This window comes from Aquarana catesbeiana, linkage group LG04 (genome assembly GCF_042186555.1).
Source record: "Aquarana catesbeiana isolate 2022-GZ linkage group LG04, ASM4218655v1, whole genome shotgun sequence".
Classification (NCBI taxonomy): domain Eukaryota; kingdom Metazoa; phylum Chordata; class Amphibia; order Anura; family Ranidae; genus Aquarana; species Aquarana catesbeiana.
In genome coordinates, this window is record NC_133327.1 from 526144761 (window position 1) to 526162015 (window position 17255).

General features: G+C 40.8%; 1 protein-coding gene across 1 annotated transcript in view; it reads left to right on the forward strand.

Moving 5' to 3' along the window:
- Positions 1–17255, forward strand: part of ESR1 (estrogen receptor 1) — a 522594-nt gene that overhangs the window by 145384 nt on the left and 359955 nt on the right. The window contains exon 2 of the mRNA XM_073627828.1: positions 2810–3325. Coding sequence (XP_073483929.1) covers positions 2895–3325 — 431 coding nt within the window. The 5' untranslated portion in view covers positions 2810–2894. The remainder of the gene's footprint in view (positions 1–2809; positions 3326–17255) is intronic.

Here is a 17255-nt window from a genome sequence, read left to right on the forward strand (position 1 = left end):
AAAATAACTACCTAAATCAGATTTTCCTGTAAAGCTATGTGTAGTGCCACCCCCGAAGGAGCCGCTTGGTAATTTTGGGTTCTCTGTTCTTCTGTTCTGCACCTCAACTCCAAGAACAGCCTCACCCGCTTAGGCACACCTGGTTGAACAATACCACTGCGAGCACAAATTACAACACAGGTGAGCTATACCTTTCGTCTGCCTGTGAGGTATTGCCAATTGCCAATAAACAAGCACACACCTGTCTTGTGGTAAATATGCTTAATCTATTAATACAGATTAACATAAGTAATCAATTTAAACAACATTTCACACAGCAGACAAATTTGAACAAATGCTGCTAAACAGGGTAAAAACAAAAATAAACTATACCCAAATAGAAATGAAAGAAATACGGATATATATATATATATATATATATATATATATATATATATATATATTAGCCAGAACACAGCAAGGATGAATATAATCCTACACTATGTTTTGAGTGTGTGAACCCACCCCAGTAAGAGATGGTCACACTCTCTTGTCATGCGAATTAGATGTGGAGAAAACCTCATCCAATTTGCATAAATGTGAACCCAGCCTGAATGTTGAAATACACACATTTGTTTTGGATTCAATGTGATAACTGTTTACCTACTCTGTGCTAATTTAGGATGTAAAACATTGGCTGATCTAACCCCCCCCCCCCCCACTACACTGTGATGGTATATGAAAGAAATATTTGGCCCTGTATGTTATACACATTGTAGCATTGCAGACTTGTTCTGTGATTTTCAAAATGTTTAAGAAAATATGATCCAAGCCTACTCTCTCTTGGCTGGATCATAGCAAGTATGGTGAACAGGGTATTTCCCTTGTAGAACATTATTTGATGGTATGGATTACTCTTCTTACGAATATTCCTTTACCATAGTGCTAAAGGAGATTTGCCAAAGCTTGGTTGTGTGTTATTTAATCTTTTCAGTAAAGCAGTTGTCATTAAATAGCAAGGCAGTTAATTTTGTAGAAACTCTATACATTTTGCATACATATGGTTGCCAGGAGTCAACGTCAACTTGATGGCGCTTAAAGCAGTGTTCCAGCCGCAAAAAAATTTGTTTTTGCAAACACTGTAGCTGCTGACTTTTAATAAGGATACTTACCTGTCCAGGGAGCCCGCAATGTCGGCCCCCCCGAGGCTAATCCGTCCATCAGATCAGGTGCAGGCACCACCATTGTAACTAAGGGAAACCGGCAGCGGAGCCTTCAGGCTTCAAACCGGTTTCCTACTGCACATGCGCGAGTCGCGCGGTGCTTTCTGAATGGCCCCGTCATCTTCTGGGACACACATGGGTTCCAGAAGGCAGCGGGGGAGAAGGAGGAAATGACGCACTGGGCCACGGCCTAGCTAGACTATGTACTTCAGAAAATGTAAGAAAGAAAAAAAAATAGTTATCCAAAAACAAGGGGTGAAGGGGTGGTCTTTCCTTTAAGACCAAGTTGTAAAAGTGGGTGGAACTCTGCTTTAATAATGAAAAAAAATGGATAAAAAAGAGAATGGAAAAAAGCTTAAACATTTGTCTGGACTAAATTGTTGTCTGCAGTGTACCCCTATAGGGGAGATGCTATCTCACTTCCTGTCCAAATGACTTTCTATGTAATCATGTTCTGTCTAAGGTACATGAAGTGAGGAGAAATGTTCTGAATAGTAAGACATAAAGCTCTAAAACCCTAATGCAGTTTATTTTAGATATGAAAGAAGTGAAACATAGAAGGAACTATTACATACAGCAAGTATTGGGGTGGGAGTATTGTCTGTGCCTTAGTTTACATCTGCATGTAGACAAAGCACTCAGTCTGTATAGTTTACATTTTTTTAAGGGATAATCATTTTGTAGTTTCGATTTCCAGCATAGAAGTGATATCTATTTTTTTTTTTTTTTTTTTTAAGGAAATTAATATACGCAGTACAGATCATGGAGTTTAACCACAAACTGAAATCTGTATATAACCTAGGTGAGGACATTCTCTCTCTGTCCCTTTTTTAAGCTTCTCATTGTTTATATCAGTTTTACGTTAAATATTTCTCGTCTAAAGATTCTCAGCTCTCAAGGGCATGCCAAGCTCAAGATAATTTACAATCTGCATGCAACAAGTTGCTATTTACCATGTGTGTTTTAGAAATAAATCTTTAGGCAGTCAGCAGGCATAATCTTTTATGAGAAATATTTTATAGACATTTTGCAGAAGGCATTAAACCGAAAGACAAGGAGGCCAGAGCAAACACATTCAAGGCCACTGTAGGAAAAGATAGCATGTATGGTATTGTATATTACACAGACACAAGTTCTTCTTTCTTACAACCAAAACACAGTCATGGTCAGACTACAGTGTTTTTCTTTACATATTGCATTAGACATGATAAGCCATGCTGAAAATCTAGCTTTGTTTTTCAAAATGACAGCTGCATGATTAGTAGTAAGCATGTACAGTCTATAGCATGGTATGTATAGTACTCTAGCCATTGAATCAAAAGAGATTCCGGTTGTGACGTGATAATGTTTAAATAATGACACATAAATACAGAAGCATTTGGTGCCTTGCCAGTAATGCTGTGTGTATTAAGTTCAACAAGAATGACTGTAGGATAGATAAAGCAAGAATCAGTTAGAAAGAGGGAGGACGGATTTTTTTTTTTTTGTGGTGTGTTCTGCTCTGAATTGTACCCTCCTCCTCTCCAGAGCTTGCTGAATACCTGTGCAGTGCTGAGCTCCAGTATGATTCCTGATCAGACTAACATCAGGTTGTGTTCTGTTCTCAGGTGTCTGTCCATGTACTAACTCTCAAGCCTTTGCAAGTAGACGGTCAACAGCCATGCAACATTTTCGCTGTCAATAGTTACGACCATGCCCCTGCACAGCAAATCCCCAGGAATAACTTTGTTGCATCAGATTCAAGGAACTGAACTGGAGACATTAAGCAGACCACCTCTGAAGTTACCTCTTGAAAGACCCTTTGGCGAAATGTACGTTGATAGCAATAGGACAGGAATTTTTAACTACCCAGAGGGCACCACGTATGACTTTACTGCTGCTACTGCACCAGTCTACAGCTCTGCCAGCCTCAGCTATGCCACCAGTTCTGAGTCTTTTGGATCAAGTAGCCTAACTGGGCTTCATTCTTTGAACAACGTGCCACCGAGTCCAGTGGTTTTTCTACAAACAGCACCACAGATTTCCCCCTTTATCCACCACCATGGCCAGCAGGTGCCCTACTATTTGGAGAGTGAGCAAGGCTCTTTCGGAGCAAGAGAAGCTGCTCCTGCTACATTTTACAGGTAATTTTTACAATGTGCAGTAAAATATGCTTTTACAAGCTTTCCAGGATCTCCTGCATTACAACTCCAGAGCCACAAATCCTTATTCAACTCTTTATCCATTTGTTTTTTCACATCATAATGCAAGCTGTTTTGATAGGTTGAAATTTTATTGTTTCATCTAAAAATCTTGTTTAACAAGACACAGTGCAAGAGTAAACCTCATGTGCACAGTGCATTGATCTAAAGTGACCAATCAGACTGCATTTAATTATGAGAAAACATTTTAGTCTAAACGATTGCTGTTGGTAACTAAGTAACTATAATTTACACATTATTTTGACTTTTTAAAATAAGATTTTTAGGCCCTTTCTGTAGAGCTTTAAGTGCTGACAGGCAGCCAGATCCCATTTTCATCATTTTTAAATAGTTGGATACTTTTGTGGTTAATTCTTTGTATTTAAAAAAAAAATATTAGATGACTTGTAAAATAAATTCTGATTTTTATATTTTTAAACAATCTGCTGTACCTTCTGGAAAAGTAAGCAATTACCAAGGGTTACAGCTGCCTGTCTAGCACCACAATATACACAATTTAAAAAAATTTATATTAGTGGCAAAGAGGTCCTAATAAAAGGAGATAACTGGAGATAACTGCCATTCTGACATTGTTAGGTGCATTGAAGTCAAACCTTTTTCTTATATAAAGTCTAGTACTGTACTGCAAGACAGATAACATGCAGATAGAAATATTCTATCTAGGTACCTACAGAAAATATTTGTCTCTCCCCTACTCTTCTCTCTCTCCCTGTTAGGAAAAAGTGGAAACACTTGAGATACAGTATAACACCTAATACAGTTAGCACTTTTATTGGAATATAAAAAAAAAAAATAGTACTAATAATACTTCTTTTAGCCTTATGGTTCCAAAAATACTTTTGCTCATGTTCTGATTTTCTGCATTTTACATGAAAAATAACATTTGACAGCAAGCTAAAATTAAGCAGCTACCATTACCAATATTACCATGTTTATGTTTGTTGCTATCATTGGTTAGAGTCTTGAAGACATTTGTAGTAAATAACTGTAAATTTCCTAAAAATGCTTGCTTAATTGTTTAATAATCTTGCAAGTTGTAGGAGCTGGCAACAAAGAGAATTTAACAATGGGCAGCAAAATCCGTGCTTTTCCTTTTTTTCCCTATATAGTTGGCTTTTAATTTGGCCTCTTTTCTCTTATTAACCAATATGCCTTTGAGTAAAACATTAATTTTCAATAATATGGACTAAAAAGTGATATTTTGGCTAAAAAGCAAAGTAGTAATTGTTAACACAACCTGTTTCCTAGTCATTTCTATTTTACATTCAGCAATTTAAAAATACTAATTATAATTTTTTGGAAAACAAAAACACATTAAACACTGTGTCTGATAACACCCAAGAATATTTAGTTAATTTTAATATTGTTTTTTTAGCTGTTAGCTAAGTTGTTATTATGGGACATAAAGGCATTTCTTCTTTTGCCACAAAATAGTCAACCTGAAAAGTTTTATGTTTTTGAAATGCCTTGATTATTTACAGAGTAAACAGGAGGCTGGACTGAGGTTTATAGGCTTTCTGTCACTTTCTGTAGTAATAAATTTGTTTAATGCGCATGGTGTGTGCACCTACCAGATGGCACCAGGTCATTGTGACAAACCGAACTGTGATTCACATGTTGGAATTAACCCCTTTCAATGTACTCTGCAGCTTACGTTGAATTATTCTACGATCTCTCTGCTGTCATTGTAGCAAGCAACAAAAATTAGTTATGCCGACACAAATCTAATTTCCTCAAAATCATCAATGTTTGTAATGCTGTTAAAAGATAGGCATGCCATGTATGGCATGAACCAATATCCACGTGTTTAGCAAATGCTTTATTCTGTAGTGGAATGTAAATGGCAACTGTACAGTCCATGCAAATATGGATGTCAGATGCTTAATGACTTATATTACAATTTATAGCTTAAAAAACACTAAATCGTGTTTATTGTTCACTAATAGTTTTATTTATTTATTTATTTATTTTTAGAAATGCCTCATTCAATGATAACACTAGCTTTTATTATGGGAGATGTACATGATTTTGTGTATGGTGTGTGACTTTAACTTTGTGGCATATAAATGAAATACGTATGTCTTATAGGACCTGTTGTTGGCAGGACGTGTATTTATGGGTAGTAGATTTTGTTCTTTTCCAGAAAAAGACATCTCTTTACATGTTGATATTTTATAGTTCAAATTACTAATATTTATTGTGCAACTAGTTACATTGTTGGCTTAAAAATGACACATTATCATGGAATTCTACAAAAAAATGGAAATCCTAACCACAGAGCTGTTCCAGGAGAATGTAAAAGAAAAAACTTTGTAAAGCAAGGTTCAATTAACTTCAATAGGGAAACAAATCCTTAATTGTTCTTAAAGTCCTAAAGGTAAACTCCCCGGATCGACATTGTAAAATAATATTTTTTACAAATATTAATAGCCATTTAAATTCATGCCACATCCAGCTTGTTTCACAAATTATACTGGGCTTGATTGGAACCCTTTTTGGTAAGCTAAGATTAAACCTATTTTCCTCCAGTTGCAAAAGTGTTTTCATATTTATTTAGACCACAAGTGCACATCTACGTTGTAGTTGGTGATCACTTCAAATGGTGTTCTAAATTCAGTTTTTGTCATATATTGTTTGGTGATGTCACATGTTTCTGGTGTTTATTAAGATGCATAACACAGAAACACGGTATCTAATAACTGGTATATATATGTAAGCCTTGCTGTGACTTTTGGCACAGCATTGAACCTTTGCTGTTTCCAACCCGCATTGGCTGTTTTAGTGTTTTGGTTTGTCTGGCAGACATTTAGCTAAAGTAGATCTTCCTAATAATATATATATATATATATATATATATATATATATATATATATATATATATATATATATATATCACCACTGCTGTTTGCAAGACTAGATGCGTTTATAAAAATATGCAAAGTTTGTTATCCTAAACATATTTTAAACATATCTTTATAAACTGAAACAATATCATTAATAATAATATCAGGCTTACTTTACTAAGTGCAAAGAGCTAAGATTGCTGTGGATCTACTGTCACCCATAACAACCAATCAGAATCTTTTTTATCAATGACAAGTCTATGAAACATCGACAGTTTGCATACTGTCCTTTGCTTTATTGCATAATCCTGAACGTATCTTTGGAAACATTGTTCTGCAGGATGTATACCTAGAATTATGCCCCGTACACACGGTCGGACTTTGTTCGGACATTCCGACAACAAAATCCTAGGATTTTTTCAGACAGATGTTGGCTCAAACTTGTCTTGCATACACACGGTCACACAAAGTTGTCTGAAAATCCGATCGTTCTGAACGCGGTGACGTATAACACGTACGTCGGGACTATAAACGGGGCAGTGGCCAATAGCTTTCATCTCTTTATTTATTCTGAGCATGCGTGGCACTTTGTCCGTTGGATTTGTGTACACACGATCGGAATTTCCGACAACAGATTTTGTTGTCGGAAAATTTTATCTCCTGCTCTCCAACTTTGTGTGTCAGAAAATCCGATGGAAAATGTCCGATGGAGCCCACACACGGTCGGAATTTCCGACAACACGCTCTGATCGGACATTTTCCATCGGAAAATCCGACCGTGTGTACGGGGCATAACTGTGAAATGATGTTTGCAAAATTTCCTTTGACTAATGGTTATGGTAGGGGACCAAATAGAAACAAAACACTCTCTACTCTGTGAAACACAGCAATGCATTCTCAAAAGGGCAAAGTGTTGTTTTCTGCTATTTATATGTGGCCAATGTTCCTAAACCCTGTAATGAATATGTACATTTTTAGATACCTGTATTTATTATGTTTCTCAAGATTCTTTGTAGAATACCAGCATTAAAAAATAGAGAAGCAAATTTACTTTGCAGGCATCAAAAAACCTATACATTTTTGTTTTGACCCCCTAACGTGATATCTATGTGTCAATTTTACTTTTGGTCCTTTCCCCATAATTAGCCAGGAAAAAGTCAGCATCATACACATGGGATTCCTTGTGCAGCCCCAGCAGCTTGCTGTTACATTATACATGCTCTGTAGTTACAGCACCTGTTTAACCTCTTCTTTCAACTTTGGGACACCATTATGGAACAACGTAGGCTGTTGCTCCAAATGTAACCATCGCACCATGCACCGTTGCAAACCTTTTATTCCTGTCTGATCTCAGGCGCTCTGTTAAACATTTTGTCTTTCTGTGCTCACAAGAGTGAGCACAGAAGCCTAAAAGCCTATAGCCTAAAATTGGGGGAAGGACAGAAAGTCACATTAGAGCAGTTAGAAACTCTGCATTTAAAAAAAATAAAAAAATAAAAAAATCTGTTGCTTTGAAATAGATAATACCACATTTTCAGTGCTGCTGACAGTGTAAAGAATCCTATGTAATATGATGAATACGGGTGCTTTAAAAATAATGCTTGAACATATTAATAACATCATTCACTTTATGTATATATGGAGAGAGAGAGAGATGTTTGTTGCTATAAATGCCCTTTATGTGTGCTATCAACCAGCATTTTAATATTGCTATTTAGTTACTAGGGTATAAAAGAATTCTCTGTAAGGCTCTACCTACTGTTCTTGTATGTAGAATAATTCACATGTTTTTTGGATTTGAAATGAAAGTGATTACATTTTAATATCCTTTTTCATAAAGCTATTCTATACTTAACATGTTCCATTTTCCCATTCCTGTCTTGCCTGTTCTTGTAAAACAGGTGGCAATATGTCAACACTATATATCGATAAAATTACAGTGATTCATGTACGGACAATTTTACTCTATATGCCAAATTTGTAACTTGTGCCAGGGTACAATCTGAAAAATTCACAAAGTTATTCTGAGCAGTGTTCTGTAGAGTGTTTCTGTAGAGTACAGAAATTGCCTATGGTATTGTTAAGCTTCATAATTATTTTTTTTCTATTTTTAATAATCAATGGCTGTGCTTTTTTGCTCACTTGCATTTTATATGCATTGTTGTGAATTCATTTCAACTGGATTCTCAACCCACAGCCATGTATCAAAAAATGCTCAAAACTCAATTTTTTTTATCACACCTCAATGCAGGGCAGGTGAGTCAGGGTCAACTGTGTATTTTGAACGTACATTGAGGACCCCATAGAAATGCCTGAACACACCCCTAGTATGCATGTACAGTGGAAGTGAGCAACATGTTTAGATATCTATTACAACTGGGTCCACATGCAGTAATGCTAAAACGGAGATATAATCTGACATTAAACAGTCATTTGTATGATATGTTATTTTTAAGTGCTTGAAACCCAGCTCCAGGCCTTTCAGCATCAAGATTTTAGTGCCTAAAGCAAATATAAATTTGACTGTTATCACCCCATAGTCCTTTCAGCGTTCACTTATCCCTAACATGCATCACCTTAATATTGGTACTACACAGTAGTTATTGGCTATTTTAACAAATTAAACCAGCATATTGAGAAATTGATTGCACAGATCAAGGCAGCCTGCCACCAACAGTGTATATACATGTATGTTTATGCAGATAGTTGCCTTGATCCCTTTCATTGTTTCTGTGATCACATGCTGATTAAAAGTTGTTGAAATTGCTAAAGCATTGCCATGAAAAAGTACACCGTTACTCTGCCATATTGTCAACTCTTCAGCCAGGATTTCAGAGTTGTCAACTGGTATTTCATGATAGTCCCAGGCAAAGGGAGCACCACCCTGTTGCTGAGCAGAGTCCAACAGCTGTTTGTAGGCGATCTCCAACTCCCATTCCTGAACAGCCAGAAACTCCAAATCTTCCAGTGCCCAGTGCACTTCTGAGACATTCAGTCTCCGCTCTCTGTGCTCCATTATTTCCTCCAAATACCACTCCCGATCACTTCCAAAGTTAGGGTCCCTGGACAGCCTCCAGTATAACAATCCCAGGCCATCGTAGTCAAAGCCTTCCGTGGGGCTGTCATTCACTGTCCACGGGCACACTTGGGCTACATACCACTGGAGGGCTCTGTAGCTCTCGTCCAACCGCATTTCTGCCCGGATCAGCCTGCTTAACTCGGCTGTCCAATCCTGGTTCGGCTGTTCCCCCAAAAACAGCATTCGCACTTCATACTGCGACCAGTACCTCACATGGATGGAGGGGAGAACTTTTCCCTGGTGTCGCTGCTCACGGGCTAGCGCTTCCTTCCAGAGTTCACAGTGGATAGAATCAAACCATCCTAGCAGGACCTGCTCTGATACTGGTCCTCTGTGCTGTATCTCCTTCTCTCGCAACCTCCTTCTGAATTCCTCATCCATGGTGGCTGGTATCTCTCCTCTCCTGCTATCCTGCTACCTTGGATCCGGGTGATGGTTTGGATGTGTTCACGGCAAGGAAGTACGATCCCACCATTCCCTCCACGGGTCTCAAGTAAGTCTTTCAGCGTGGCTCTCCTGCAGGCTGGTTTGGAGTGTCCCAGTAACTGGAGAGCAAATCCCACGCCTGCCAACCAATGTAACGAGCCCCTTGCTCGCTCGGTTTCACTCTCCCGACACTCCTCTGCAGCTATAGAATCAGATTGCAACGTCTAATGGTTCGGTCATCCAATGCTCCGGGATTAGAACTTCAGCTATGTGCCGTTCTAACCCAGTTGTGATAGCTCAGAACAAACACCAGGTAGGCTGTATGTAAGTTCAAACAGGAATCTCTCTTTATTGACAAAATACAGGCGTTTATACACTCAACGTGGAGGTGCAGACTTCCTGCTCATATTACTCTAACAATACAGCTGTAACCTAATTAACCTAATTAACATGAGCTAATTAACTAATCCCTTTAGACAGCCTAGATAACTCAGACATGACCATTAGGCCAGACTGGCCGTCTTGTAGTTCAGAAAATCCAATCAACATTATCACAATCAACATAGACTCTTCTTCACACAATAGTGGAGTTAATTAACACAAATAACAATGGGGATCTAATGACTCTTAGATCCCATAGTAGACTTATTTACAATACACATTTAGCAGACAATAAACAGACAGGTGTTGGAATTTACATCAGCATTTCCTAACAGTATCTGTCCCAGCATTATGAATCAGCCACTATTCCAATATGGCAAATCCAGGGTCCCCAGACATACAGCTCACAAAGAGCACTGTTCCCCCAAATGCAAGGGCCCCCGATCGGTCAGCAAGAGGCTTGCATACAGTCCCCTCCAAAAGTCTCTTTCCCGGCTAGGTCTGTCACAGTTGCCTTGATCCCTTTCATTGTTTCTGTGATCACATGCTGATTAAAAGTTGTTGAAATTGCTAAAGCATTGCCATGAGTATGACCAGAATTGAACTAAACTTCTCTCTCGCTCTAACCTTAAAACTAAACCCACTAACCCTAACTCATGAAATAAAGCCCAACTCTGGTCACAGTTCTTTTCAAATCTTACAGATCAATTAAAGTCCTATATATCTTTAGTGAAGTTAGTAAAAGCCTTCTTTCCTGCAGATTTACTAAAAAGACTCCTTGCTGCCACATTTGTGCCTTGCAAAGCACAGGGGGGCAGGGACGCAACCGTCCTCATCTGTTAGAGCAGCTTTGCTGGTGTCAGTGATTGGCATGAAGTATGTCCAGCGGAGAGGTAGGTGGAAGTTTTTCAGCAAGTCTGCAAAAGGAAGACTTTATGTAACTGCATTGAAAATATAAAGAAATACAAGGCACCCGAGTAGTACGAAAAGGATAATGCTGGAAGTTGGGCTTTAAAACTTAACCTACTTCTAACCCTACCCCTCCCCCAATCTTAGCTTTTAAACTTAACCCACAAACTCCGAAGCTTAAAGTAAATATCTAGGCTAAACCTTAAAAATGCTCTCTTCCACCTCCAAATACCTGTGCTGATTAACCTGTGTAAGAAAGATGTATATACTTACCTATTTTCAGGCTAGTCTGTCACGTGATCCAACTTCCCAGTTGCAGTCAGCAACAGCTGCAGGGGAGAGGAAGAAGCGCCGTCATCGCTCCCAGGCATTCCCAACTGTTGTCTCTCTTCTCCCCTGCAGCTGCTGCTTGCTGACACAGGGAATGACTTGACCGGACCAGGGCAGGCTGAAAATAAGTACAGTACATATATCTTTCTTACATGGTTAGTCAGCATGGGTGTTAGGAGTGGGGAGGGAGCATTTTTAAGACTTGTTAGGTTATTTAGGTTAGGTTTTGCCTGGAATTCTACTTTCACTGTCTCTGTGGGAAATTCAGTGGATGCTGGTTCAGTAGGCTCCACAGAGGGAGCATAGACATGAGCTGGGCAACCAGTAGGCTGTGCAATACTGTCTGGATCCATGGCTTCTCCTGGGGGTCTTGGAGTTATTGGTGGAAGAGCAGGAGGCAGCCACAGTCATTCCTCTAGTGGCTGGGACACTTTTGGCTCATGATTTCAACGTGGTTTTGAATGGTTAGAGTCTAGTTGCTTCTCTCAGGATATCATAGACCAACACATCTGGAATAGGCTTTCGTAGGATAACTCCAGGAGCTTCTTCAAACAGGGTTTTGCAATTTTCCATGTTGGTGTGCACCTCTGCCTTGTACTAGCACTCAGTCAAAGTCTGACATTCATTACTCTCCTTGCTCCACCCATGAACAGCCTTTCATAAACTGTTGGACTTCGGGCATGTCTTGTTTTCTTTCTAAATCAAGCTTGAAGCTGAAGTGTGGTCACATTCTTCTGGGGTCTGGGGGCCCTGGAAGGTTTGGCCAAACATAACATGATAAGGTGATCGAGTTGTTGCAGAATGCATCACATGTGCAATTTCCAGGTAACAAGGCCAAATAATGGATTATTTTCTCATGAGCTTAGCCTCTCAGCAGTTGTATCAGGGTGCATTTAAATCGCTCATATGCCCCATTGCCTTGTCAAAGGTGCAGCACCATTGTAAAGACAAAAGTTTTTTTATCTTAATGCATTCTATGCATTAAGATAAAAAATCTTCTGTGTGTAGCAGGCCCCCCAGCAACCCCCCCAAACACTTACGCTGAACCCCTTCTCTATCCAGCAATGTCCACGATTCCCTCGGCTGCCCGGGACTCTCCTCCTGATTGGATAGGGCACGACCACAGTGCCAGTGGCTCCCGCGGTTGTCAATCAAGTCAGTTAGCCAATCAGGGGACAGGGGGGTGGGGCGAAACGGCAGCTGTGTGTCTGAATGGACATACAGGGCTGCAGCTCGGCTGCCCTCATAGCAAACTGCTGGTGTATGGGGACACTCCTCAGGAGGGAGGAGCCAGGAGCAGCGATGAGGGACCCAAGAAGAGGAGGATCCGGGCTGCTCTGTGCAAAACCAACTGCACAGAGGAGGTAAGTATAACATGTTTGTTGTTTTTTTTTTGTTTGTTTATGTAAAGGAACAAATATCCCCCAAATAAATGATAGGACTTTTCAGGCAACAAGGAAAAAGGGGGTCTGATTAAAAGTTGAATTTTACTGATATATAAGAGAAAATATAAAATTATTCAGGTGCAAACACCACCGAAGAACAGGTAGGCTAAAAACAATAACAAGTATACAAAAATTATATTGTTAATGCGTGGTAATTGTAGACATTCAGCCCGACGCGCTTCAGGGCGCTTAGGGTCCCTTCATCAGGGTCGTTCAAGGTGAGGCAGAGTTACCATAGCATGTTCTAAAAATGTAAACAGAAAAATAGAAGAATAATAATATTGAAAAAAAAGGGGGGGGACACACACTATATACATCATGGGCAAAGTGCAAGAGGCAGGAGCATCGTTGATACCAGGATTGGGAGACCACCTACCGATTAGATGAACTTGATAGTATGTACACCTCCAAATAGCGTGACAGCTGCTGCCGTACGGTCGTTGGATAGCAAAAGAGGCCATAGAGTAGTATGAAGATCACTGCTTGGCTATGTGGAACCAAGGAGTCTGCGTGGTTAAGTGCAAGTTGGTATCATACTATCAAGTTCATCTAATCAGGAGGTGGTCTCCCAATCCTGGTCTCAACGATGCTCCTGCCTCCTGCCCTTTGCCCATGATGTATATAGTGTGTGTTTCCCCCCCTTTTTTTTTCCAATATTATTATCCTTCTATTTTTCTGTTTACATTTTTAGAACATGCTATGGTAACTCTGCCTCACCTTGAACGCCCCTGATGAAGGGATCCTAAGCGTCCTGAAACGCATCGGACTGAATGTCTACAATTACCACGCATTAACGATATAGTTTTTGTATACTTGTTATTGTTTTTAACCTACCTGTTCTTCGGTGGTGTTTGCACCTGAATAATTTTATGTTTTCTCTTATATATCAATAAAATTTAACTTTTAATCAGACCCCCTTTTTCCTTGTTGCCTGAAAAGTCCTATCATTTATTTGGGGGATATTTGTTCCTTTACATATTGCATCTGGGATTGGCAACTTTTAGCCCCCCTTTTTCTCGGTGGATCTCTTTAATCATCTTTTTTTTTTTTTTTTAAAGCAAGACTTTACAATCACTTTAAAAGAACCCACTTTAAAGAAGGGTCCTTGGTGTAAATGTATCTACTGCGGGCACCCATATGGGAGGCAGAAGTGCTTCCACATCATCTGATAGCAGATCAGTACTGGCACCACAAAATTGGAAAAGTGGTCCACCATAACTAGACAATAATGGTATCTATTTTCTGACATGTTGCATGTAAGAAAGTCAGTTCTTCCAGTGGGGCAGACATTTGCAAGGTAAGAAGATGGAATCCGGGCCTTAGCCCCCTCCATTACTGAACAGACCCACATGGATAGCTTGTCCTCTGAATTAGGTGAATGTTTTCTGTACACCCCAGTGTCCAGCTTCCACGTGTATTCTTTCTTTCACATAGAGGGACCGGGCCCTTGATAACATAACCTGGCAGGTCACTAAGGAGCCATGGGAGGGGGGGGACATTATTTTGTGGCAAAGTGTACTTTACCTCAGATTGAGATGGGACCTTTCACTCGGCAGTTTCTTGGTGTTTGGTAATACTTTTGATTCTTCTGTGGGACTTGACCACTGCTTTAACTGTATCACCTTTATTTTGGGGCAATCACTGGATCATCTCTCTGTCTCTCTGCCCAGTTATACTATTCCAATGTGTCCAGAGCATGCAAAAATTGTCCAATTCAGCATCTAAGCCCTCAGTCCCAGTGTAGCATTCATGCCCAACATTACCTGCACTTACCCCCTCTCAGAGGTGCATCTGATCACTATGCCCCTCTGGCCAAAGTCCTGCCCTTCACAGCTCAACTTTCATTGAGGTCATCCCAGCTATTTCTGTGAGGAGCTAATTATCGGCTGTCAATAATTCCTGGTGTGTTGGGGGTCATCTTCCTCTTAGCATCACTTGAACTCTGGTTCTGGCAGGGCAATAACTTGTGGGCTGGTATCAAAAAGACACATCTCATCGCCCTCAAAGCATCCATGCTCACCAGTAAAGTTGACAACCATATCTTTGTCCTTGGATTCGGGAGGTTTGTTCCACTTTAGTGTCCCATAGCTTGATTCCTGGCAGTGGGGTATTCTAGTTTAGGGGCTTCCTCTGTGTATGATTGTGGCAATCTCTCTGGAGATGGCCCAATTTGAGAGAACCAGCCCAGGGATGGTGACCTTGTCTGTCTTGGCCACCTCCAAAGCATTGTTTACTATCCCAACAAGGGGGCATCCACTCCTTGCCCCTCATTTAATCTACTCGCCATTACCGAAACCTGGCTTCATGAATCCGATACTGCGTCTTCTGCTGCCCTATCCTCTGGTGGTCTTCTTTGGACTCACTCCCCCAGACCCAGTGGATGCAAAGGAGGGGGTGTTGAAATCCTTTTAGCCCCACATAGCACCTTTCAGGTACTTCACCCACCGCCCTCTCTGTCACTCTCCTCATTTGAGGCACACTGCATACGTCTCTTCTCCCCAGTTTCTCTAAGGATAGCTGTGATCTACTGGCCCCCTGGACCAGTATCAACCATTCTTGATGACTTCTCTGCCTGGCTATCCTATATTCTCTCTTCAACATCCCTACTAAAACTAACACTCCTGCTAATTCCAAACGTCTCAGTCTAACCTCCTCGTTTGACCTGAAGCTATCCTGATGGATACATGCTTCTACTCACTCTGACGGCAATACCCTCGACCTTGTTTTCTCCCACCTATGCACTCCGTTCAACCTCTCCAACTATCCTTACCCTCTCTCTGATCACTACCTTATTAGTTTCACTCTCTCCCTCTCCTCCACCTTCTCTCCCTCCAACCACCTAACAGTTACCCATAGAAACCTACGCTATCTCAACCCTTCTCTTCTCTACTCTGCTACTGACCACCTCTATGACAAAATAGCACCCCTGTCCTGCACCAACCTGACCACTTCTATCTACAACACTTCACTTCTAGCCTCGCTGGACACACTGGCCCCCCTCCCTACACACAGAATCAGGCCCCGTCCCCTTCAACCTTGGCAAACAGATGACACTAGAAGTCTGAAAAAACACAGCCATGCTCTTGAGTGCCTGTGGTGCAAGACGAAGCCTCAGAAAGATTTCAACCAGTATAAATCTGCCTTCCAAAAATACAATTCCTGCCTCCTCACTGCCAAGCAGAACTATTTTTTTCTCTCTCATTAATACCTTATCATCCCATCCCCGTCAAATCTTCTCTACCTTCAACTCTCTGCTTTGTCCTCCACTGCCTCCACCCACCAACTCACTCACTGCTCAGGAGATCGCCAATCACTTCAAACAGAAGATTGATACAATTTGCGAGTAGATCTCTACTGTTTAAATACCCTTCATGCTTTATACTTCGTACCCAAAGGTACAATCATTACTTCCATCTTTAAACCCCACCACTATAGACGAGGTTTCTAAACTAATTGCTAATGTCCATCTTACCACCTGCCCTCTGGATCCTGTTCCCTTGCAAATGCTATGTTCACCCTCTGGCTCTATTCTTCACTCTCTAACCCACATCTTCAATTTCTCTCTCTCTTCTAGCATCTTCCCCAACTCTCTAAAACATGCACTTGTCAGCCCCATACTTAAAAAGCCCTCACTGGACCCATCCAATCTCCTGTTCTCAACACTCCACAGAAACTGCTCTCCTAAAACTAACAAATGAGCTACTAAAGGGAAAAACTAATGGACACTATTCTGTACTCTTACTCCTGGACCCCTCTGCTGCCCTTGATACGGTTGACCACCTCCTCCTATAAAAACTCCATGTCTTTGGTCTTTGTGACTGTACTCTTTGCTGGTTCTCATTGTACTTATCCAACCGCACCGTTAGCATTATGTACAATTCTACTTCCTTCTCTCCTCTTCCTTTCTCTGTTGGGTTCCCCCAAGGTTCTGTTCTTGGACCTCTCCTATTTTCAATCTACACCTCCTCCCTGTATCAGCCGATAGCCTCCCATAGCTTCCAATACCACCTCTACGCTGACGACACCCAAATCTTTTTCTCTACCCCTCAGCTCACTCCACATGTATCAATAATTTACTATCAAATATATCAGTCTGGATGTCACACCACTTCCTCAAACTTAATCTATCCAAAACTGAACGTATCATTTTTCCTCCCCCGCATGCCATCACTAATGGAGCAAGGGTGGAGGTGGAATCCTTATGGGTAGAGCTACAAAAGGAGGAAGCTAAGGAGAAAGTAATACTGGGCGTATGCTATAGACCCCTTAACCAGAGGGAGGCAGGGCCGGACTGGCCTACCGGGATACCGGGAGATTTCCCGGTAGGCCGCTTGAGTTGCGGCTGCAGTGCTCCCCTCCTGCTCCTGTGTGTCACGGAGCTGGCTGGATATGTGTTCGGCGGCCGCGCTGTAACACGGTCCCGCCCCCCTAGACCGGCT